Raw genomic sequence first — 26,909 nt, 5'->3', positions numbered from 1 at the left:
TTCACAGTTTACCTGAGCCACGCGGGGATGTTCGACATGAGCATGGGGAAGGCAACGATAGTTCTATGTGGAGTCGTCACGATTCTGTTGGATTCGAACGCAGTTTAAAGTCAACATAAATAGCTAATTTGATAATTCGATCGTATTGATGCATAGTCCCTGTTACCCAGACGTATATTGACACAATTAGTGTGGGTAACCGAGACTAGCCACGGCAGGACCAGCGACTGTACTCTTTTACGTGTAAGATCGCGTTGCATAGACGAACATCGAATACGATCTCCATAATATATAACGTATATCAAATTGAAAGTATGCACTCGAGGGCCAGTCGTAAGCGTAGAAATGTTTTCGTGCACAGAAGAACTGTGTTAGGCGTCACATATATACTTTCTCAGACAGAAAAAACAAAATCTTTCAATGTAGCAGACCCAAAGTATCGCACCCCTCAAAAAGTCCCTCGCACCGCCATAGCTACCTCCAATCACCCAAGCTCATCTGATAATAACAAATACAGAGAGATACACATATAATCATTTATTCCAATCATCTGTTAATTATATTCTAATAAAACCATAAAATATATTTATTCGTATATACCATAAACATTTATTATGAAATTACTTATATAATCTAAACCGGTTGTATAGTAAAAACCCCAAAATATAAATATCTGGCCCAGCCACGTACCACCCAAACCCAAATTTGGGTTCAGTCATTGAAATTAGCAGTGAATACAAATCCGGTGATACAGATCTTTCAAACACAAAAGTATGTGTAAATTTGTTGTCAGAAACATTTGTCGTTCATATCAAATTTATTTCATTTAACGAAAATTACGAGTTCCCCGAAATGCTAATATCCACGAGACCTTCACATGAGGGCATTATGCTAGAATGATTTGAACATTTTTTTTTTCTCTTTTTACTGCTAAATAATTTTCTAATTTTCACTATCGGATTTATCAAGTCCCTGTCTTTTCGTATTGTTCTAAAAGATTTGTTATGGTTTTCATCAAGTCAATGCTTTCTCATAGTGTTGTATATTTATATAAATGAGTACACTGCTGTATGTCTAACTGTATATATTTATGCCTTATATTATATTAAGTAGGCAACATTCGTCAATAAATTCCTGTAATTTCCGACACAAGAATACAATATTTAAACAAAAAATGACCATCATTCCATTAAAAATTCCTTCCTTAGTAAATCTTATGATCAACTTCTAAAAACTAAAACATTCATCTTAAAAAGTTAATTATCCCTTCAAAACATTTAATTTATATATAGAATCAATATGACCCCATAGTTATTCTTAAAAAACATTAATATGACCCAATAATCATTCACAATAATCATCAGCTGTGTATAATATGGCCCACTGGATAAATACATTAATATGACCTAAAAATCATTCACAATAATCTTCAGCTATATATTATATGGCACACTGGATAAATACATTAATATGATCCAAAAATCATTCACAATAATCTTCAGCTATATATTATATAACTGTTAGGGTAAAACACCTATATGACCCAATAATCATTCACATTAATCTTCAGCTGCATATTATATAAATGTTAGGGTAAAACACCTATATGACCCAATAATCATTCACAATAACCATATTTTAAAAGAACAGAAAAATGAAAATTTGGAATTAATTTGTCCTGTTTATATGCAGATACATCAAGTCTGTGCAGAGAGCGAAGTTAGCCAAATTTTGTGTTATTTTTGTTTATATTTATTCAGTAAAAATTAAATGTGTTAAAGGGACAATAACACTCTTGCTGGCTTGACAGCTCAAGTAAATAAATATTAGCCTTATTTTAAGTATTAGATGTTTAAGTGTCCTACCTATTGTGTAAATTATCCACTACATCCTATTTTATTTGTCCAGAGGGTTCGAAATTATTTTTAAATCCAAGTTACATTTGAAAAGGTTTATGTTAGGCTTTTCAAATCATTTAGTTGAATTTTTCCAATTTTTTAAATTAGGTGTGTTAAGATGAAATTTGTATCATCAATTAATTGGAATATTGTAAAATAGTACAATTTGTTGACCAGAATAAAGATTAGGACATATAATTCTGTTACAACAAGAGTGGTATTGAGCCTTTAAGGACCTAAAAAAACCATTGAATTTTGGACAATTTTATATGGAATAATCATTTTTCTGGAACTTTCAATTAAGGTAAAGACTAGCATCAATCAATATATAATATATTTAAATCAATATAGAATATATTTTTAAATCAATATAAATTAATTATTTCAATTAAATTAAGGCCTCGCTAGGCTATATATACTCCACATATATTCACAATCAAGTTTACTAATCTCATATTTAAGCTCTATAAAAATACATTATATGTTTTCAAAACAATGCTAATAATAAATTAAGGCCTCATAAGCTACATTTTGTCTTCATATTTATGATCATTTTCTCCTAATAAAGCTCACTCTAAAACAATAATACCATACTTATAATGAATATTTTATTCTCCCAAATCATTGATTACTAATTGACATTTTCATGGTGGCAGACTCTTCAGTGAAATGAGGTAGCAATAGTCATTATGCTACCATGACTGCAAAACGTTTTAGTGGCATCATATCTTAACATGGTGTCTAAAGTTATTTCACTTCATTTTAAAACTATATTGATATGCCTCACTTGGCTAAGTTTTATTATAGACAAACAGTATTTTATTAAACAGTAAATTTGCTAAATTGCTGACAGTTTGCTTGACACTTGTAAAATTACAACCTTAAAAGTTACTGACCATCAAACTATTCGTTTATCTTTAAATCATCACAAAAAAAACCATCACAATTAAACAACAATGAAAAATAGATCCACATGAACAATATCAAATATAGAGGTAATTAATGTCATTGAAATATAAATCAATTCATTCCGCTACAATAAAAATAAATCTTGGGTTTAGAGATTTTCAATCATAAATTCTAGAAATCAAATATTATGTATATATTACTAGTAAATAGAGACAGAATATTCTTTATGTAATGTAGGGTTTTAGCCGAACAAATAACATCAATAACATGGTCATCAATGAGAAAATATATTATATTAATACCAAACATCTAAAAAACAGATTACCAGTTATCAACAGTTCATGACACACATGATATGTCCATTGAAGGCCGACAAACGACAAACACTGTCTTCTCTAATATTCCACCATAGCGATCCCACAGTGCAACATTACCATAAAGTTATTAAAGAGATGTACAATGCATAACCGTATAAAGCAATACCCACAGTAAATTATTGATTTCAAAAACTTATGTAAGAATAGATCATCTGAATTTTTTTGGGGACCAGTATTAGAATTACAACCATCTCAAATATTTCTGTTTGTATCTGTATTTTGCATTAGGAGTCTGTTTTGGAAAATAAGACATGCCTTAACTAAGTAGTATACTAGCAACTCTAAATTGATTTCAGTTATTCCAGAAAAAGTTCAAAAACATTATGCAGATATAAGTTTTATGCTGATTTTGTTTTTTGAAATGGATAGATATTGGTGTAATAATATTGCTAGAATTTTTGCTCTTGAAATTAATGATGGCAGTATATTTCATTAATTAATATCTTTGGCAAGTTGGTAGATTTCCACATATGTGGAATTGTACTAAATCAACTTAGTCTGTAATTGATATATTGTTACATAAAAAGAGCTCTTAAACCAACACAGGTGTCAATAATTTACCACCAGAATTACACATGAGTGGAATTATTCTAATTGCATCATTTGGCATAAAGTAACCAATCATATCGTTAATTGCACAGGTTCAGGGCCATGAACAGGCTTTCTGTGCGTGATGTCCAGGAGTCTTATAAAATAAATCATAGTAAAGTTTTAAGTCAGACTTCTATTAGATTTCAGAGAGGTTCCATCTGAGTTCCTAGTCATCCGCGAGGCTGGCTAGGGTAGAGAAATGGTTTTAGCTAGTATTGTAATTTGTGCTATGCTTGTATCCATATGTATTCGGCTATAAAATGTAGAAGCAAACTGTTGCATTGTTATTCCTGGTAAAACAAACGTCTTAAGAAACTGTAAGAAGTAAATACACAACGTGAAGCAGAAGTAAAGACACCTAGAGACAAATTCTAGACGATCACAAAGCTACAGAAATATGTAGTAAGGAAAGATGCATGGGTTCTACGTAGGATGTGGCGACCGGTTCCCCTAATCCACTCTCCACATCAGACAAAAGACCTATGGTGCTACATTGGGGAACAAGAAAAGCTATATTTAGACTTGTTGAGGCCCTTAGCTACTCATATTATAAAGCTTGGAGAACCTTGTTAAAAAGTTACTCCAGATTCCAGAAGGTCTCTCAAAAGTGGGTACCAACACAGGACCTTGGATCACCATAAACAATATAGATGCCTTTTAATTACTTTATAGAAATTTAAGGAATTGTAAAAGTAAAACCATAAAAATTTGAGCTTATGTCTATATCCAGCACAGCCGCCACAGAGTGTATGTAATTGTGAAGCATCTTTCAGATAATGATGATTAATATAAAGCGAATACATAACAAGCTATATTGTAAACAAACACAAAATGGATTTCTGTTGATCAATACTGTTTTCTGTGTTATAAAATAGTGGGAAGATTTGTTCCTCGTCATTATGCTTCAGTCTGCAACAAGAAAAACAAAACATCAATAATAATACTACTGCATTCTGCACAGATTTTAATTTGTATGTTTTATTAGAGCTGGATATTGCAACTGTTGATAAGATGCCTACTTTACTTGTGATTTGAACCATAGAATTCAGTACAATTCATTGCAGAAATATGAAATAAAAATTTCAAGCCAGCTTAATGTTTTTTGTACCAACAACTTTCTGTGTGCTATCTATCCTTATCTTGTGAGTGGGATATGTTTTACTACCAACTGGATGAAAGTCTGTGGGCTACCTAACCTTATCTTGTGAGTGGGATATGTTTTACTACCAACTAGATGACAGTCTGTGTGCTATCTAACCATATCTTGTGAGTGGGATATGTTTTACTACCAACTAGATGAAACATTTTACTAGATTAGTAAATGGAAAAGTTTGTGTGTGCAGTCTTACCGTATCTTGTGAGTGAAGATTATTTGGTGCACTCTCTGAAGAAGTTCTGATATCTTGTAAAGCATCAAACAGAGTTAAATATAAACGATCCTCATTCTTCTTTATAAAATCAACTCTATCCAATGTGTCATACACAACAACTGAAATTAATACATGAAATTTATACAACTAATCCAATACTAAAGTACAAGAGAAACTGTTGTGTAAATAAATGTGAAGTGGTATACAATGTGGTAGAAAAAGTAAGAATACCCTGTCTTATACATGACCCTTATCATTATGTATAGCCAATTGGAGCAATAGTCCTGAGCTGAAATAATACAGGGCCCTTATTCACGAAAACTTAAACTAAGATACAATCGAAATTTTAAGAAATACTGCAATTCGATTGGCTGACCAATATGCAAATTGGATATATGCAAATTGATTTTACTGGTCAGCCAATCGAATTGCAGTATTTCTTAAAATTTCGACTGTATCTTAGTTTAAGTTTTCGTGAATAAGGGCCCAGGTTTTAACCTCCTAATTTTCTGCACCAACTGGACTAGTGAAGAAATGAAATTTGGCTTAATGTCCTACTTTTCTGCAAGGACTGGTCTAATGAAAACGGGCATACACCATGCAGTGTGTGCTATGAGGGAAATTTTGCTGCTCTACTGTCTACTCTTATTTTGAATTCCAACTGTCAAGGGTTCTCTTTATATCTCAATGAGTACACAAGACCTCGGTTTTCCATCCCATCCGAACGACTATACATTGTCCTTTGCCAGGCTCTACACAACTGACAAGGGGGAACCACGAAGGAAAAAAACAATGTATCAGGGAGCATACAGTTTAACTTTGAATGATGTAAACTGTTTATATTTCACTTCAACAAAGATGGACGTATGACATAAGTTGGGCTAAAAATTTAGGTTAGACACTATCTTCATGAATAGAAATGAGTTATCATTCCAACTTTGACAGACAGTTACCAGAAATTAAACAATATGAAATTTACCGAAAGTGTGAACTTTAAATGACTAGTAATGTTTTTCATTGTATTTTGTTTTTGCCTACAGCCTCTATTAATATATATATATATATATATATATATATATATATATATATATCTGATCAATAAAGTAACTTACCTGCTATATTTGTGATTAAAACTTTGATATCTATTTCATTTAATTCTGTTATAATCTGAATAAAGAAAACAAAATATTTTATTATTATAAGTTTTTATCAATCATACTGATATGATACATGTAGTTTAAACTTTAAGTGTAAAATAATTGTGAAATATTTGAAATTGAACCTATATTTGAACTTACTAATTTTAAAATGTTAAATATTTGTAATTAACTTACTATTTGTAAAATATTTGTAACTGAACTTATTAACTGTAAAATATTTGTAATTGAACTTATTAACTATTTTTATTTTGTAATTGAACTTAATAATCGTTCAATATTTGTAATTTAATTAACTTACTGACTGTAAAATATTTATAATTGAACTTACTAATTGTAAAGCGCTAGCACCCATTAAGTCTATAAAGCTGACACCACTGATATCTAAGATGACATATTTTGGAAGTGACATGTCAGTTTCAAGTGACAGCATGACGTCTTGTGTATCATCTATTTTATTTTCTGCCTCTAAGGGCTCAAGATCTTTTAACTCATTATCATTCTGAAACAAGAATTCACATAACTATAAACAAGCAGGTTTAAAGGGGTTGGTGAGGGCAACCTGAGGTTATTGTCTTGTCAACACATAACTTCGGTCAGAGGGATATATGAAAATATATGAAAAATATAATTCCTAAATAAATCAAATGAAATGGGGTCGGTTTAAAGTCCCACTGTTCTCCTCTGACTAGGCAATTGAAGACAGGTATATGCCATACAATGTGCTAGGAGGGAAATTTTGCCCGGACAGCAATCACTACGGCCTACTCTTATACCGAATTCCAACTTCCAAGAGTTCTTTTACGTGCACGCCAATGTGAACACTAGATCTCGTTTTTTTGTCCCATATACGTTGTACCTTGCCAGGCCCTCTGTCCTGCGCCACTATAAAATCCTAAAGAACTTTCTCTGCCATCACAGGAATCGAACACAGTACCTCCAGGTTAGCGAGCCGTCTTATTCACTGAGCCACCTAGTCTCTATAATGCCTAAATTTGAGGAGAAAGATAGGTTGCCAGGCATCAAAACATACAGCAGCTAAGTCGTCTGAACCAGTTCATAAAGGTTGTCTGATTTTATGCTTTTTTTCGGTAATGGAAGCATTTACAAGAAACTAACAAACTTAGGAAAGAATTTTTTATAATCAACATCAAGTAGATTATCAAGCTGATGTTGATGTAAAAAAAAAATAATTCCTAATTTTGATTGTAGAAAAAGGGAGTTTTGGGTTATAGCATTAGCGGGACGAGGGAGACAACAATATACAACCACATTATGATCTATGAGTGGGGTGCAGAAAAGGTGAATCAAGCTAGTTTTGTTTTCTCATCATGTCACATATTCTTCACCATGATGGTGTCCAAGTAAACTAATCGGCAGGTTGGTCATTTTGAAACTTACATAAGACAATTTTGAATGGACAGTGGCATTTTGGTCTACTCATCTTTGATCTCCAACTATTAAGGGCTATTTTACATGCATGCCAGTGTATACACGGGTTGAAATCAATTAAGACTAACTTCCAGCATATGATTAGATATCTTGAATCATCATCAGAAATGACTCAGTCAAGTTATCATATAATAAAGGCTAGTTAAGTTTCCAAGTTAAAATCGTGGACCATACTCAAGATGGACAGACAGCATCTTTATGGTTTTACATGTACCATAACAAAAAAAGCTATCTAATTGCCTTCTCTTGTGTTAACTTTAATTACACAACATACGCAATCCATTGGTGATCTGAAGGGTGGCATCTCTTCTTTAGTAACATTTGTCTGGACTCCTTTTGTCATGGCACATCTAAAACCATGAGGATGTTTTGTGGCCATCGTAAATACAGACCATAGTTAAAAAAATATGACAATAAATGAAAAAAAACCTTTCAAATGAACAAATTACTTACATGATTAGAGTTATTCGCATTTTTTTCACTTTTTATTAATTTGGCTTTTTGTTTTTGTACTTTGATAATGTTTATGTCAATGTTTTTGAAAACTTTCTGGACGAAAATATCGGAATTGGCAAAGCACAAGGGTTTGTTGATGTGTAAAATTTTAATATCGGAAGACAGGTCAACCTGAAAAAGAAAAGACATTTCATGAAAAAGTTATTAGCTGTGCCATAATGAAGGTGTATTTGCCACCATCTGAAAGATAATTTCAGTTGTATAGTGGACAGATAGTACATATTTTCAATAACCTGTTTTGATTGTGGAAACATGTTGTGAGGTCATAAATAGAAAGTACTGGAGATGGTAACCTAAATTGTTACACAGACCAGTGATGGGATTTTGCCCATATATTCCGGACTTGTCCGAATCTTTTTTCCAAACGCCCAAAATTGTCCGACCGGGAATATGCCCAATCGGACATCAAGACATGGTGAATAATATTCAAAATTCCGAAATTAATATAGTTTACTGAGTGTATAACTACCACTCAACCCGATTATCGTCGATAATATGCTGGGTTTATTAGGTAATTAAGTGATCAACGTATTTATCGTGTTATACTGTCTATAGTATAAACCTACCTTGATTTAACTACTTAATCTGCCTTGATTGACTGACTTAATCCTTTGTCGGACAATTCATCAATCTAATCTTAAACAGAAGTCATTGCTTTCCTTTTGTCGGACTATTCATCAATTCAATAAGAATGATTATAAACCTCGTGGTTTCTCATTTGTCGGGCATCTTAATCGCATTGATGTGAGCCGACATCATCTATAATAAACTAATCATAGATGTCACATATCGTAAGAGTAAATAACACCCTAAATCAATGGACAGTCATTTTGTCTACGATATCTTTTACATCTTTTAAGAATCCATATAGAAATTCTCATCCACAGTGGCACTTTCCCTTGATCTCGAGCGCGGCACGAATATTGCTTAAAGGAGCTAAATCGCTAACATTTGGGACCTAGAAATTCACAAAAGTTGGTCGCAACGCATATAATACTGTAATATGAATGTATATAAACTGATTTACATTTAATGGTTTCCGTTTTTACTCCAATTTCAAATCAGTTATGTTCGGGCGAAATAAGTCAGCAATCTCAATCGAGTGCAAATTTCTAGCGTCTAGTTATTCTAGTCTACATAACTCCATTTGATTTGGTGCAATGTGTCTAGCCTCGTCCCCCGAGTCTCTCTATACAACTGGAGCTGAAGCGCATTGTGGTACGAATTCGTCTGCTTAAATAACGATAAGAGTTATGCCCCTTTATTTTTGGTAAAATGTCCGACAAGTAAAATTTTGAAATTCCATCACTGACACAGACAGAGATCGTCCATTAGACCAAAACATGCTGCATTAAAAAGTATAACCAGCGCCTGCCAGGCAGGATATGCCCACATTTTCGAGAGATGGATAGAGAACAAGCTAAAAAGAAAGTGATTTTTCCTACAATCAAGGGCCATAATTCAGGAAATTACAATTCGATATGCGCAAATATCGAAAGGAACCAAGATCTTTGTGTTATAAACTTACAAATAAAAATTGTGACCTTTATAGGGTCCACAACCTTGATATACTATATTTTTAGACTATTTGAGAATGAAGGGTAGCCATTTTGTCCGTTAGTTTTGGGCCGATTTTCATGAAATTCGAACTCTGCCGTCCTTAGGGAGTAACGGTGATATAATAATACGTTTTTTTAAATCGGATAAAAATTATGACCTCTATAGAGTCCACAAGCTAAAAACGTACAATTTTTCGTACAATCAGGGGCCATAATTCAGAAAGTTACGGTCTGATATGCGCGAATATTTAAAGGAACCAAGATCTTTGGGTTATAAACTTACATTTCAAGTTTCAACAAAATTGGATAAAAATTGTGACCTCTATAGGGTCCACACAAGCTAAAAACGTGATTTTTCGTACAATCAGGGGCCATAATCCATAAAGTTTTAATCCGATACATGCCAATATCGAAAGCAGCCGAGATCTTTTGGGGATAAACCTATATTTCAAGTTTCGTCAAAATCGGATAAGAATTGTGACCTGTAGAGAGTCCACAAACAATTGTGGACAGACGGACGGACGGGGGCGACGGCATAATACGTCCACATGAAAATGTGGGCGTATAATAAAAAGCTTATAATTTGTTATTGTATCATTGCTTGATATAGACTAGAGAATCAAGGTTGAAACATCACTCAATATTAATCAGTCTATTTCCAATTATCAAATAATACAGCAATTACAATACTCACTGTTAGAAAGCAGCAAATAAAACGAAAGTATAGGGCAGATTTCAACTACACAAACGTTTTGAGTTACAGAGAGATTTGGCCAAACACATGGTGATTGCCAGCCAAAACAGCTCATCAAAAACTAAATGTTGGTATTTCTTTGACAGTGTTGATTGGGACTAGAATAAAGGGATTTCCAAGAGCCTTCCACACAGAATTAACTGGTTTTAGTCACTAGAATATATCTAGGATAAATACTTACACTATGATACAAAGATGGTGTTCGTGTTTCTTGTGTTCCATCTACAACACCTTTTAATGTTACTGGTGATCTGAAAATATACAGTAGACTGAGTACACATGAGGGCTTTAATATAACATTGAGAAGGCAGGCAATAAGGCACCTCTCACCCATATTGTCATTCACAAATTCAGCCTTTATCAGGAAGAGTTCTTCTGAAGTCTGTCATATTATCTGGAGCACATTTCGTTTTTCTTTTTTATCGGTGTTTTTATAAGGAACTATTTGATCATGTATTACTCATCATGCTGTGTACCATTAATTTGGCCATGGTGTATGCGGACTTCAGATAAAGAAAATCTGAGCAATGTCATTTAGCTCTTGAGGTGAGTATACTTACTGAATGAAGAGGCAAGCCTCCGTCTTATCTATTGACCAATAACATGTGAATAATAACTTAAAGCTACTTACTGTTGTGTGATGATGATAATAAGTAGAAAAGAGACCGCAATTCCTGCTAACAAACCTGGTATAACATCAACAAATACTGATACACTAAACGTCACAACCCAAACTATCTGTAATAATAACCCACAATATTTGTAATAGTAATAATATTATATTTCATATATACAACTAAATGTAAACATAACAAACCATACTTTATGAAATACATATTGACCTATCAAACAATTTGTTTGAAGTATCTACTTCAACCTTATTTTTCTGTCCTACCTACATTTCATTGTTGATTATCAGTAGTCAGGTTTTACCCATGTCCAGGTTTAATTAAAATTATATCATTAATGACTGATAGAGGTCTGCCCTGATTGATGTGGAAAATATTCTAGTCCTGCTAGACATGTGTCAGGGCTTAGCAGAAAAGGCAATTTAAGGTTAGCTGGGAAGTTGGTAACTTCTCTACCTTCTTTAATCATTCACATATATCTCTAAAGTTGAAAATATGTTATTTTCTAATACTCAGACAGTTGTAATTAAGCATCTTTAAGCATTGAAAACACTTATAACAAATGCACTGGCTTGTACAATAAAGATAGAAGAATTATCATTACCATATATGTCCAAGACAGATAAAGATGGTGGCATGAAATCAATAAAAACCAACATAATCTTTAAATGACCATAGTCTCAGTTAGAATTGATTGATTTGGTTAATTTACTTTTGATCAAAATGATTTCTAATAAAAGTACTTTTGATTGTATATGGTCTTAAAGTCTATATTTAACCTGTATCTAACCAATATTGATTTCAAACACAGAAAACATAAAAATAACTTACAAAATCAGACTTTGATTGTTTTCTAAGTGGATTAAGTTGTGTTAACTTCCAGAACATCCCACGTAAATTTACAACAATAATCGCTGCTAGAACGCACTGTAATAAAATATTTTAAACAACTATTGTATATTATTCAAAAAAAGTAGGGGATATTTGATTTTGGGGGCATAATACTAAAATATGCAAATGACTACGAAAAAAGTCACTATAGAACCTAACAGAAGAAACATTTCCAGTTACATGTGACGCCCAAACGCACCAATAGCTACCGCATGGAATGCAGGTGATGCTTGGGATCATCATGGGGGTCCAACCCAAGATTTGCACGACTCTGACTTTGAATGTTACAGTCATTGTGGCATTGAATTCCAGGGTGGAAACATCAGTTTAATTGTTTTAGTGACCAGAAAACAAATTTTGATATGCGTCGGCTTACCCAAAATGAAAGGTTACGTGCCCTTGGCATGCTACAGATCGGCACAACACAGGCGGTTGTGGCGCGGACGATGAATGTTTCTCAGTCTGTCATAAGCAGGCTATGGTCCAGATACCGTGATACACAATCTGTACAGGACAGACCACGCTCAGGTCGACCAAGGGCGACAACTCAAGCCCAGGATCGATTTATCCGTACCTTGGCCTTGAGAAATCGTGTCATCACAGCAAATCAGATCAGCGCTCGCCTTCAAACAGACACTGGTGTGAGAGTGAGTGGCCAGACAATTCGGAATCGACTGCATAGGGGTCACCTTCGCGCCCGACGTCCTCGCGTGATCCCTTGTTTGAGAGATCATCACATTCAGGCAAGACGTCGTTGGTGTAGGGATCGTCAACACTGGGATAATCGACGCTGGAGCAATGTGATGTTTTCAGATGAGTCAAGGTTCACTGTTGATTTTTTGGACAGACGTAGGAGGGTGTGGCGTCGTCGAAACGAGCGCTTCCAAGACGTTAACGTCATCAGACATGATCGATTTGGGGGTGGTTCTGTTATGGTGTGGGGAGGCATCACTGTTGCTGGAAGAACGGCTTTACATGTTGTTGCAGGGCGTGTTACAGGCCAGTACTACCGGGACAACATCTTGGCAGTCCATGTTGTGCCATTCGCACGACGTCATGGCCGCCATTTCATCTTCCAGGATGACAACGCAAGATGTCACAGGGCCAGGATCGTTACAGGTTACCTCCAACAACAGAACATCACCACATTACCTTGGCCAGCACTGAGTCCCGACCTCTCCCCCATCGAGCATGTCTGGGACATGCTTGGACAGAGGTTACGTCAACGTCAACAACGTCCTGCCAATGTCCAAGAACTTGCTGCTGCGTTGCAACAGGAATGGGACAATCTGGACCAAAATGACCTTAGACGTCTCATTAGGAGTATGCCACGTCGGATCAATGCTTGTTTGGCAAACAGAGGAGGATTTACCCGTTACTGACTTGGTTGTGATGCTGTGGTAACTTTGCTGTTTGACCCCGGGTATCATTTTACCCTTATAATGGTCAGTCTGTGCCTTACTTAGTCTAACGATCATTTGGAATAAATCGATGAATGTGAACTTCATTTCATTTTGTCATTTGTTTCTTCGTCAGTTTCATTAGGTGACTTTAATAACACTTAAAAATCAAATATCCCCTACTTTTTGTGAATAGTATATATGATGTGTTTGAGTGAATCTTTTCTGGGTTATAATATTAATTAGTTTTCATGTACATTTTGATAACCATCATGGTTAAACCATGGGTAACGGATTTGAAAATTATATTTACGGCAAAATTTACCGTAATCGGTTTCACCTACCATTGTATTTACCATGACAATTTACCATATTGATTATGCAACTCTTCCGACTTGCTCGCCAGCTGGGTTGGCAATTCGATTTCCAAAGTGATGTGCTCTACAAATTATCTGACGTGCATGACTTGAGTTAATTTTCTCTTGAATTCCATGTTAAGATATAAAAAATATGAATGTGGACATTTCTAACAGGGGCTCCCTGTCCACGGGACATTTAGGAACTGTCAACGGATGCAACTTCTCGTTTTATATGTCTGTATAAATTATAATATTTCACAACGAATCCTACGTCGCCTAGGCCTAAGTAAGTAACTTTAAGTAGTAGTAGTAGTGGTATGCAGGCCAACATTAAACAGATCATGTAATAAATCTATAACTGTACCTGTATATTTGAATGATGAAATAGCATTTGCCGAATATTATAAATAAATATTTATAGAGGCATTCATACTGTGGCCTGTTTAAAGTGAGAAATTCAACAAGTCTCTGGCTAATAGTTTATTCATGTTGTTGTCATTTTGCAAAGCATCGCGTCATGGGATGCCTGCGAATATGCTTTGATCGAATATGCTTTGATCGTATGAGTGATTTTGATATATATACAAAAGAGGAGATTATACTTACTAGAGGTAAGTAGTAGAAATATGGAGCTAAAACAACAATAACTAATAATACTATACTGCATGCTATTAACGACGTCACCTGAAATATATAAAACAGATAGGTTATTAAAATTTGATGTCCCCAACAGGCAACAAAATGTGGCCTGATTAAAGAAAACTTAAACCAAAATATGTTTAGGATAACAATGATTAAAAGTTCAAATCCTAATACAAATCTTAGCTCTTTACCAATAAATGGGAAGAAATTCTTAAAATAGTTTGGTTTAAGTTTTTGTGAGGTAGAAGGCCATCAACAATTTCATTATTTAAATGTGACAAAATTAAGGAGTGAAAAGTAATTTAGACGATTAAAACAAAAAGTTTAAGTAAGATGCCAGTTTGTGAATAGAAATATCTTTTACATGTAGACGTCGACAAGACGATCATAGGAATTCTAAAACAGATTACCTGAGTTTTTCCACCTGCTCCATTAACAACAACAGTTCTTGACACAGAAGCTGCCGTTATATAACCCGAAAATAACGAACACACAACATTAGCTCCACCACATGCAAACATTTCCTACAGAAATAAATCAACAGAAACTGTGTTCTGAATCTCTAAATAATAACATTGCTTTCACCATGATAAATAACATTACAGCCAACAAATTAGTCTTTTATCAGGGTTTCTAATGATATCTTTAATACAAATCTGGTACAAAGTACAAAATGTCAGGTACAATTAAAATCATTATTTTATTTCCAGGTAAGCTTAACCAGAGATATAAAATAAACGAACCTGATCGGGGTCGATCTCATATTTATGTAATAAACCAAAAGTTTTAGCTAAAGCTACTGTCTGGGCATAGGAGACTACAGCTATTAATATACCATCAGCTAAATAATCTGTAGCTAGAGTTACGTCTGGTAGTTTAGGACTAGGTATTCTAAAAATAGAAAAGATAATTTAAATAACTGTCCACAACCAGCTGTGCACCCACAATGAATGTGGACAGATATTTTCATCAGAATATTACGATTTCAGCTGAAGCATGAAGATTTAATATGCTTGGGCCTGCAGGCCTAGAAATTTGTCATTTTTTGCGAGAATCTAAGCGGATTCTCATATATGGAATCCTCCGAATCTTAATTAATAATATTGTCTAAAAAAACAAAATTGTGTTTATTGTGTTAATCTAAAACACCAAAATACAACAACAATGATAAAGATAGGTTGCCAGGCAACAAAACATACGCCCACAGCAGCTATATCGTCCGGGCAGTCAACAAGAGTTGTCGCATATTTTTACTTTTTTCGGTAATGAAACATTTATAATACATTAAAATCTGATTAAGAGTAACAACTCATTAAGTAATTATCAGAAAACCATTAGAATTTGTTCGGTTTTTATAAAGTTCTGCGCCATGCTAACGTTTAACATACGAAACTTTTAACATCATGGATTTAGCTGTTCAAGTCATAAAGATTCATTGAAAATCAATATACTTGTTCGTCTCAAGACCTTAAACACTGTGTATAAATTTAAAGTCAATCGGATATTAACGTTAGCCTCTAGAGCTTCCACAAGATTTTTCAAGGTGATCAAGGGCCATAACTCTGGCAAAAATTATCAGAAATCGCTGAAAATCAATAGGATTCTTCGTCTCATGACCTTAAACACTGTGTATAAATTTAAAGTCAATCGGATATTAACTTTACCCCCTAGAGCGTCCACAAGATTTTTCGAAGTGATCAAGGGCCATAACTCTAGCTGTAATTATCGGAAATCGCTGAAAATCAATAGGATTCTTCGTCTCATGACCTTAAACACTGTGTATAAATTTAAAGTCAATCGGATATTTACTTTACCCTTTAGAGCGTCCATAAGATTTTTCGAAGTGATCAAGGGCCATAACTCTGGCAGTAACTATCGAAAATTGTTGAAAATCAATAGGCTTCTTCGTCTCATGACCTTAAACACTGTGTATAAATTTAAAGTCGATCGGATATTAACTTTGACCTTTAGAGTGTCCACAAGATTTTTCAAAGTGATCAAGGGCCATAACTCGGGAAGTAATTATCGAAAATCGCTGAAAATGATTAGACTTCTTCGTCTCATGACCTTAAACACTGTGTATAAATTTAAAGTCAATCAGATATTAAATTTACCCTCTAGAGCGTCCACAAGATTTTTTGAACTGATCAACGGCCATAACTCTGGCAGTAATTATCGGAAATCACGGAAAATCATTAGGATTCTTCATCTCATGACCTTAAACACTGTGTATAAATTTAAAGTCAATCGGATATTAACTTTAGCCTCTAGAGCGTCCACAAGATTTTTTGAAGTGATCAAGGGCCATAACTCTGGCAGTTATCGGAAATTGCTGAAAATCAATAGGCTTCTTCGCCTCATGACGTTAAACACTGTGTATAAATTTAAAGTCAACCGAATATTAACTTTAGCCTCTAGAGCGTCCACAAGATTTTTTGAGGGATCAAGGGCCATAACTCTGGCAGTAATTATCGGAAAAACGCCGAAAATCAATAGGCTTCTTCATCTCATGGCCTTAAACACTGTATATAAATTTAAAGTCAATCTGATATTAACTTTAGCCTCTAGAGCGTCCACAAGCAATTGAGGACGCCGGACCGACGGACGGACGGGGGCGACGACAATATACGACCACATTTCAATGTGGGCGTATAAAAATAAAACAATCAGATGGAGTTTTTGGTAAACACTTAAATTGTGTCAAAAATAATATCCAGAAAATGCCGTAGTCAAAATAAGCTGATACAGCACCATGGCATTTCTTAATAGCACAATTTGTAGTCTTTTGTTCATCACATAACTAGTCATGTAACGTGCAAAAGTTTTTATTCATCGTCGATGATAGACAAACAACACAATGATCACGTGACAACCATAACTGAAATTGCTATAAAATAAAATTTTGTACGACTATGATATAGCCTTCAATAATATTTTTAAAATTAAGTCTCTGTCAGCATGTATATAAAATAAGAAATCATAACGGTAAACACTATTTAGAACTGGTTTATTGACTTAATTCCAACCGATATGTCACGTGTCATTGGAATTCGGCATTCAAGATTTTGTTTGGAAAATATCCACGGTTTCTTTCCCTGTGTATTCGGTGTTCTATCAGGGGATTATATTCAATGAAGATTTAAATTTACCTAACAACTGGTCAGTGAATCAATCAATGTATGATCCAGTCATTATTTTAATATCTACCAGTACCTGGAATTCACATGGACGGAGCATGAAAGATGCGCGATTCCCATACCATGCTGAGAACGTCTTCATTCACCATGTGGCGTATTTTACTGAACCTAACGTCACTAGCGTTTTGTAACATTCCAGTGTTTTAAATAATGTGCAAAACCATTTTTAGGGCAAGTCTATATTTTCAACTTTGAGTGAAGATGTAACAATGAATTATGAATGTAAAGCGTAAAGTGTATATGGTAGACACTGGCTTTAAGTGCATACCACTATTACATGGTTGTTTTATGTGCTCTATAAACAAATCTTTTTACTGACACCATGAAAAACTTATGTAAATAATTGTCTTACCCTTTAGGTATATATTCTACAATTTTTACTTGATAGTTGGAATTTAATTCCAGAAAATATGATGCAACCGTTCCAAATATAACCTGAAATACAAAAGAACAAAGAAATTTATTAGCCATGGGAACTTTCCAGGCAAAACAGAAGTGTCATCAGATGTTCTAGAAAAATAAGTTTGGGATTAATGGGAATGCATGTTATTTTGGTATGTTTCTCTGATAAAGCATGTACACTATTACACTCGATCATGTCACTTTGTATTTATGGACTGTGAATTTGAACACTCTTTAAAAGGCATTACCAATCTCACCAATAAAATATAAAGAATATCATGTTCAAAATAAAATGAAGGACTCCCCTATTTATCAAAAATCCAAGCACCGATCTCTACATGAGTGTTCATTAAACTCCTTGAAATCTACTAAAATATTCCTACCAATAGTAAAAAGTTGAGGAGGCAGATCTCAGCAGATGCAAAAAGAAGCTTATACTGGTTGAGAGTGTGAGTGAGTGAACATTTCATGACTAATATATGGTATACATTTATTCCAATAATTTGTCTGCAAGCAAAGATTTTTAGACATGGGATAAGAAAACCTGTAAGTTAATCAGGTGACCCTACTCCTTGCCACATTAAAACAGCAGATTAAAAACCTGATTTGCAATGAAAATGAGCCTTAAGATCTAAAGTCCACATTTTAGATCACTAGGCCACCCAACCCACTGGCAAAATATCAAAAAAGATATCTAATTGTGGGATCAAGTTTGATGAAATATTTACCATGATTAATTCTATTGGTATTGGTATCTTCATCTTCTTTTTAAATCTGTCGTTGATTTGAGCTTTTACCAGGTAGATTATTATAATACAGATAAACCATGTTATTAACGTTGCTACGTTAGCCTCGGGAAGATGAACACAGACCTCATACCATGTCTGAAAAATAAAAATACAAACTCACACCACATCTGAAAATTAAAACAATTACAAAGTATAGATTTATCATGATATAAAAAGAATCAGATTGGTAGTCTTTCCATAGATTTAACTATGTTCGAACATTTCCACCCGGAAGATTCAGTGGAACTTTTTTGAGTGACTGCGGAATCTTAACCTATTCAATTGCCAAATAATTTCTACAAAATGTGAAATCTTACCTTTGGCAGTTTAAATAAACCTGATTTCCTCTCCAACTTTAAGCCAAGACCATTTTTCAGCTGACTTGTGAACACATGTATAGAAACACCCACAGTAAAACTAGTTATCAGAGAGTTGGACATAAAACATGTCACAAACCCTAGTCCTAACTTTGACAATAAAATCTGAAATATACAATATTTAACATGGTTGATTTGCAATATTTTAGTACCTGGATAGAGCAATAACACTTAATACATACAATGAAAATTAGTAGCTGTTTTCCATATGCTTATGTAGGTTGGTTTGGATAACACATTAATTAATAGTCTCAGAGCTCTTCTGTACACGTCACAAATAAACAAATAATAAATAGACCGAAAAAATAAAAGGAACACTTCAGAAATCAACCTATTAACACTTTTGCTAACATGCAGTGGTTGTTTCCAAAAAAGGGAAGCCGAGTTGAAAAAGTCTTCTCTAAATTCTAAGAATTATAACCCTCTTTCTCTCCTATAGTAATCCAGGAGTTCAGATAATATGTAATTTTGCACGACCGAAACCATGCTAAATTATACACAAATTGATTATTTAACATTGAATTAAGAAAACATAGCTATAATATCAACATAGTTTCTTTTATCTCTTCTCCTTTGCATTCTAACCGCCATGGTTATTTTACGGGCATGACAAGTTGTTTTCGACAATAATTGACAAGGGGGAACTAAGCTGTAAATCTTGCAGAATGGTAGCAAAATTTACTTATGTTTAGTAAGCCAGTGAGAAAAAGGAAAATTTACAACAAAGAAATCTACAGATTCAATTCTAATGATAAAAATTATAACTAATGATTAGTAAGCCAGTGAGAAAAAAGAGAATTTACAACAAAGAAATCTACAGGGTCAATTCTAATAATAAAAAAACAATAAACGTACGGTTATCATACCAACAACAAAAGTAACGGCAGCCGCCACTTCAATTCTCTTAGCCTGGATATCAGGTGATATGTCGTCAGTAAACAGAGAGGTCATATTGTCTGTTGCGTAAACAGTTGATGAAGCGGCAGCTATTTTTGTATTCTCGTCATACAGATCTAAAATATCAGCCATCATTAAACTCAAGACCGCTATACAACCTGTAAAATAAAATTCTGGGACTAATATGTTGTTCTGATACAATACATAAGTCAATGTTGATATGCATACACCAGAATAGGCCCATCTGTCACAATGGAAATTAGTATTTACAAGATATTAAGTGTCTAGTGTGTGACTGGGGGGATTATGTTTGGTGATTTTTTTACAAAAAGAGCGCCTCCTTTTTACCCCCACGGTATAACTTGAGATCCATGTTGACCTTCACTATTCCAGGGATTCTTTCACTCACTACTAACACATTACTAAGGAGTTTATTCGTTGAAGTCTTGAAATTATGTTAAGATTTTAGTGAACAAGCCACTGAAATTCATTTCAATAAAGTATGCATGTATTTAACTTGAATCGTGCTACTTTTTTACACAAATCAGGCTAATAAAGATGGACATATGCCATGAAGTGTGCTATGAGGAACATTTTACCCCCAGACAGTAGTGTTTTACCTAACTATTAATCCAATTCCGACTGTCAACATACCATATTGTTTCATCCCATTCAAACATGTTGAAGCTGTTCTTTACCAGGCCCCCGTTTCCTACACTACTGCCAAAGATAAACTGCACTGGAAATTCCTGAGGAACTTCCTCCACCAACTCCGTGGTCGAACCCGGACCTCCCTGCTATAGTGAGCCAGTGCCTTATAACCGAGACACCATGTTTTTGGAGCATATTTATTGGTTATTCCTATGACATCTATTAAATGTCATAGTAAAATCGCAAACACTCAAGTTAATGAGCAGTTTATTACGGACTCTCAGGGTGGGCTAAAGTTTACTGTGGCCATAAGTTCAGAAATCTACATGTAGTAGTATTTACTGGTGATGCTGCAAGAAGGACTGATTCAACCTGCTACCATTAACACTTGGAACAACATCATTATCACCTGTTACAGTGTAACGTCTACCAGACTGTAGATTAAACCCCTTGCTGTTATATCACTTACTATACCTGACTCCACTTCATACTGTAGATAACAGTAAGATGTTCCCCATTGACAAAACAGTTGACAATCTATGTAAAAACAGAATGATTTATAGTAGCTGATTATAGCTTATCTATACTTACCCATAGAGATCTGTCGACAAGTACCAAGGAAGAAGTAAGTTAATGGTGCAAACAGTGATATATATAACCCAACTATAGGGGGCAGTGTTGATAATGCACCAAATGCCATTCCTACAAAACAAAACCTTAATTTTAATCCCCTCACTGTCAAAGGGACGACAAAACAATTTTTAAAATTACATGAGAAAATGTGCGATTTGAAACACAATCCACAGAAATAATTGAAAAAAAAAATGATTTGGTGGGTTTAGGGTTGTCATAATGAATATTTAATTAACTTTCTGTACAATTTGTACCCATACTAGTATTACTACAACCAATAGTGAAATTCTAAAGTTGAGCAGACACTTGTGACCACCGCTTTGCTCTAAAAATAATAAACCCAGTTCACAATATTTTTGTCATAGTGCCAATATGAATATGATATTCATTACATTTATTTTCTTGTTGAAAGTTCTTATTCCTCTTTAAATATACAAAGTGTCTACTTTCATGAAATGGTGACGCCTTATTTACCTTGTGGAATCATCATAGCTCCAGCAGTTGATCCAGCAATTAAATCAGGAACAATATCGCTTCGTTTATAATTGCGTATCATCGTTATAAAGGGGAGATTACTCAATAATATCTTCTTAGCACTAGTTTGTTCGTATTTACGTCGAGTCCATGTCTTTAACCTGTCACAAATACTGATTTCTTCCGGATCTTTCCTGTATTCCTTTTCAAAATCCACCAATCTACGGTGATGGGACACCATCTTGTCTTTGTCTGCACTCAAGTTTGGTTTTGTCTGAAAATAAAATTTGAAATATATATTAACAGGTGGGCTAAATCTCTTTTGTTTTTGTCAAAATAAAGTGTTGACTTTGTTTGATCCACTCTCTTATTTCCATTACCAGTAGTGATAGAGTACTGTAAACCCTATATTGTCTCATGAACAAAACCAGTTTGCCTATTAGTATTACTGGTGTTTAAATTGAAAAGTCAATAATCATTTTGCTTAACAGAAATGAATGAAAACCATTATTTAGATACAATTATTTAGATACAATTATTTAGATACAATTATTTAGATACAATGTAATAATTTAAGACTTAAACCAGGGGTAGATTTGTCACACAAAAATTAGCACACATTTTTTATTGCGTCTGACAATGTGTGTGACAGATGCCTTATGTCCACCCTTGATATATACTGTATGTTGTGTCATAATTTGTACTTGACAAACGTGCATTCATCAGACTGCTAAAGACTCTGAAGTAGATCATAAGGTCTGTCATTGACTTACATTGTGTGGTTTCGATCCCAAGTTAGTATAAATCAACCTTGGTTCCTCCCATTGCTCAAGACCCCAGCATGTATTGTAAGCTAATAATTGAAATAACGATACTATTTGTAAGTCCCAAATTGAACATGTTAGTGTTGAGTGAATATTATACTCTATTGTTGTGGTTTTATCTTTACCTTAACATCACACATTTCACTTGTTTCAATATTTTCATTTATATCGTTTTCAGTGTCAACATTATTTATTGATTGTTTAACTTTAATGGCTTCATCAACCTGAATTTTGTTAGAAACATCTGCTGTAGTTTGAACTTCAAAAGACGCAATAATAGGTTCCTCATTTGAACAATCCATATTTGTATGCTCCAAATGTCTATCGTATGAAGAATCCAAATCAATATTCTCCAAAGGTGCATTGTTTGAATCATTTAGTTCGATATCATCTGTTGCAAATTCATTGTTTACATAATATTCATCTGTTTGTGATTCAACTTCTGCCTTAAATTCATCACCTGTTCCTGTTTCAATTCCATCTTCAATTCCCTCGGTTTCAATCTCAATGCTGTCACTGTTTTTACTTTCAATGCCTTCGTCCTCCTTACTCTCAATTCCATCATCTGTTTTACCTTTAATCCCATCTTCCTTTCCATTGCAAGTTCCATCCACATTAATTTTATTTCCATCATCAACATCAACGGTTTCATCTACAATTCCCACATTCAATTTACTTAATCCATTATTTAATTCTCTTTTGATTTCAGAATCTGTTTCTGCTTTAACTTCAAATCCATCATCTTTTCCAGAAGAAATTTTAGTTGTGTCATCTTTCTTAGCTGAATCTGATTCTTTTTCTTCGTCACCCATTTTTCAACAAAATTTCACAGCACACCAAGTTCACATAGTAAATTTACGCATATGTTCTGTTCTACAAAATGAAAGATGTAGATAACACGAATACCTTGGACATGACTTCCCTTAATCTCTTTATATAAGAAAACTCTGCAGTATAGTACATGTACTTAAACGGTCATTTCAAATAGTGAGTTTTCATTCTCAAATTATATCATGTTTCCCACCAGAATTTGCTTTCAGTCAGATATTTCTGATGAAACAATAGTGCTATCAAGTGAACTATACGATATAACATTGGTAAATGGTCATTTGGAGATCATGATGCCCCAGAGAATGTATTTAGTGATAGTATAGTTAATAATGAAGTATATCATATCAAAGCAAATTTATTGACTGAGGAGCTTGTCTGTCATAATGTGACCATTAAAATTTACTCAAATTATAGTTACATGTTTAGTCCTCTGCAAGTCCTATAGTTTATATGTAAACAGTGAAGTCAAACTTGGTCCAGGCTGTGGACCACTAAGTTCTAGTGTTAGGATCATCAATTCTCTTAATGTTTTAGATGGGATGAGAGAATAAGAATTGGGGTTTAAAACATCCATTCAACAATAACCAGGTCAATTTTAGACTAATGTATTATGATATATTTTTTATTTCAATCATTTGCTTGCGTCCTAGGGATTTAAAGAGTGGGAGGAAACCGGACTACCTAGAGAAAACCCACTGTGGTGTCACATACAAAACCGGGCTACCCAGAGAAAACCTCACAAAGTTATGCACACTCATTGTGGTGTCACATACAAAACCAGGCTACCCAAAGAAAACCTCACAAAGTTATGCAAACCCACTGTGGTGTCACATACCAAAGCAGACTACCTAGAGAAAACCTCATAAAGTTATGCAAACCGACTGTGGTGTCACATACAAAACCGACCTATCTAGAGAAAACCCCACAATGTTATACAAACTCACTGTGGTGCCACATACAAAACTGGGCTACCTAGAGAAAACCCCACAAAGTTAAACATGCAAACCCATTGTGTGTCACATACAAAATCGGGATTGAACTCATGACTTGCATAGATAACAGGTCTTATGAATACACTGCAAGTCATCTACCAAACCCCCTGGAGGAAATATCAAGGTTTTTTATACCAGAAGATTGCACCCTACAGTTTTATGTTTTCTGTATCAAGGTACTTTATATAGATATATCAGTCAATGAGCTAAATGTCCCTTTAGAAAAAGATTGAACACATACAGTATGATAATGCATTTTATTTCATAAACTCTTGCTCTATCTTAATCCAATTAATTATTCATTATCATGATTTAATCTACATATACAAAGAACTCTGTCTTAAAATATCTTGAAATTATCTATAGACTACATGTATGGGAAAGGTGAAGCATAGACCTTAAAACTTCTGTAAGTGTACAGCAAACTATTTGGGCAAGGTGAGTACTAGCCCAACATTATAACATGTGAACAAAGGTAAAACATGGTTAGTCAAAAAAAAAAGCAAACAACAATTTTTAAAAAGTATTTTATTCTTGCATACTTTAAATATCATTTATAAACATAATTGCAATATTTCTCTCTATTTAAATGATTTACTAATATAAGCAGTATAAGCTTATACACTTCCCCAGTTGATTGGTCGGCCTGTATATCGGGGGAGCAGATCAGTTCATCTCACAACTGTTTCACCTCGACAGTTTGATCCGGGCTGTTTCATCCCAAATTTACATTGGTCATTTCATCCAACTTATATAGGGTCGTTTCATCCGATAAAGATCACTGTCAGTAAAATTCACGAATTCTATGGATAAAGCTAAATGTTCGTAATAATAGTAGATCATCATTCGATCGAAATTAGGATTGCAAAGTTGCAAAGTTGCAAAGTTTGCAAATTTGCAAAGTTTTTATTAATTCGTAGATGATAGACACATGGCACAATGATCAAGTGACAACCATAATTAAAATTGCTTTACAAAATAAATTCTGTACCATATGACATAGCTTTGATCACTTGGTTTATTGACATAATTCCAACCGATGCATGTCACGTGCCATAGGGATTCGGCATTGGAGATTCTGTCGGAAAAATATATTATTAATGACTGTTTCTCGATGTATTCTGTATTCTATCAGTGGATTATATTCAATGGAGATTTAAATTTAACTAACAACCAGTCAGTGAAACCATTAAATGTATGATTCAATTATTATTTTAGTATCTACCTGGAATTCGTACGGATCAAGCGTTACCATTATCAAATTAACATTAAACATGCTAATTACTCGGGTGATGAACCACATGGTATGACCGTTACTGTAGTCGATAAGTACATGTATGTTGATTGACTTGCTTAATCAACAAGTAATAATTAACGCGTTGTAATTTAGAAAAAAAAACCAGATTGATTTGTAAAAACGATAAATATTGACCAAAAAAGCAACGAGTTTGGTAACAACTATCCTTTCAACAATGTGAATGAGCGACTATCTACTCGCGCTAAAACAAATTTGTGTGAGGTTGCATGCCCACGAGAGATAGTTCGCGTCTTTACGTGTTTATTTAACAATAAATAATTAAGTACATCTCAGTTAATTAACTGCTATTCTAATAACATGGGGGATGAAACAGCCCGATAAAAAAATATGTTGGGATGAAACAGCCAGAGATGAAACAGTCGTGGGATGAAGGTACAGGTTAATAAAGTAGAAAAATTAAGAAACATAAATAAACTGAACATAATCTAAATTATTCAGGCTGGTTAACATAACATTAGAGCCCTGCATTATTTGATCAATTTATAGACAATATCACATGATCAACACTACTGCTGACCTTCCACATGGATCAGGTATGTTGTAATATAACCACTTTTGTGACTATTATTTATCTATGAACATCTGTCCGGTCTGATGTTTAATTCGGTTTTTACATCTGAATTTGGTTGTATCAAGGCACCTTATCATAAGAAGTACAAAATATTTTGGCAGTCTATTAATTATTACATAATTATTAAAAAGGGCGTAAATAAATGTATGCAACAAAATTGTGTTATAGGAATAAATACTATCTATCGTGCATCTGACCTGGACACTGGACAAAAAAAAAATCTGGGTCATACGATTGTGCCAGGTTCGAAATCCTTATTATTCTATTGGGAGAAAACTTTGTTTCAAATTAAAATGAATAGCGGTTGCATAGCATTTGTATTGCGTCATACTTACAGAAAGGGGGGTATCAGGTATTATTCGAAGACATGTGATTCTAGTTTTCAATTTTCAAAGACGTTTTTCTTTTACATTTGACGTTTCATTATAGGGCGCAGCCATATTGGTAGTC

The 26,909-nt window shown here is 34.0% G+C and overlaps 1 protein-coding gene across 2 annotated transcripts; it reads right to left on the bottom strand.

Moving 5' to 3' along the window:
- Window positions 1-522: 522 nt before the first annotated feature.
- Window positions 523-26,909, bottom strand: LOC126829844 (sulfate transporter). Of its 2 annotated transcripts, XM_050559990.2 has the most exons (18): window positions 26,795-26,909; window positions 21,924-22,197; window positions 21,408-21,518; window positions 20,124-20,323; window positions 19,209-19,373; window positions 18,832-18,987; window positions 18,054-18,136; window positions 15,248-15,395; window positions 14,915-15,028; window positions 14,469-14,546; window positions 12,044-12,139; window positions 11,215-11,321; window positions 10,765-10,834; window positions 8,208-8,381; window positions 6,634-6,804; window positions 6,258-6,312; window positions 5,125-5,264; window positions 523-4,684 (listed from the first exon to the last, which is right to left on the bottom strand). In XM_050559990.2, exons 2-18 carry the CDS (start codon window positions 22,162-22,164, stop codon window positions 4,673-4,675), a joined length of 2,121 nt encoding a protein of 706 aa, XP_050415947.1. In that variant the 5' UTR covers window positions 22,165-22,197; window positions 26,795-26,909; the 3' UTR covers window positions 523-4,672. The 2 variants fall into 2 exon arrangements, with proteins under 2 accessions (XP_050415947.1, XP_050415948.1); XM_050559991.1 differs by lacking the exons at window positions 21,408-21,518; window positions 21,924-22,197; window positions 26,795-26,909 and having other exon boundaries at window positions 20,135-20,242.

Source organism: Patella vulgata, chromosome 8 (genome assembly GCF_932274485.2).
Source record: "Patella vulgata chromosome 8, xgPatVulg1.2, whole genome shotgun sequence".
Lineage (NCBI taxonomy): Eukaryota > Metazoa > Mollusca > Gastropoda > Patellidae > Patella > Patella vulgata.
Note: the sequence above shows the minus strand (reverse complement) of the source record. Positions and strands in the feature narration are given on the sequence as shown.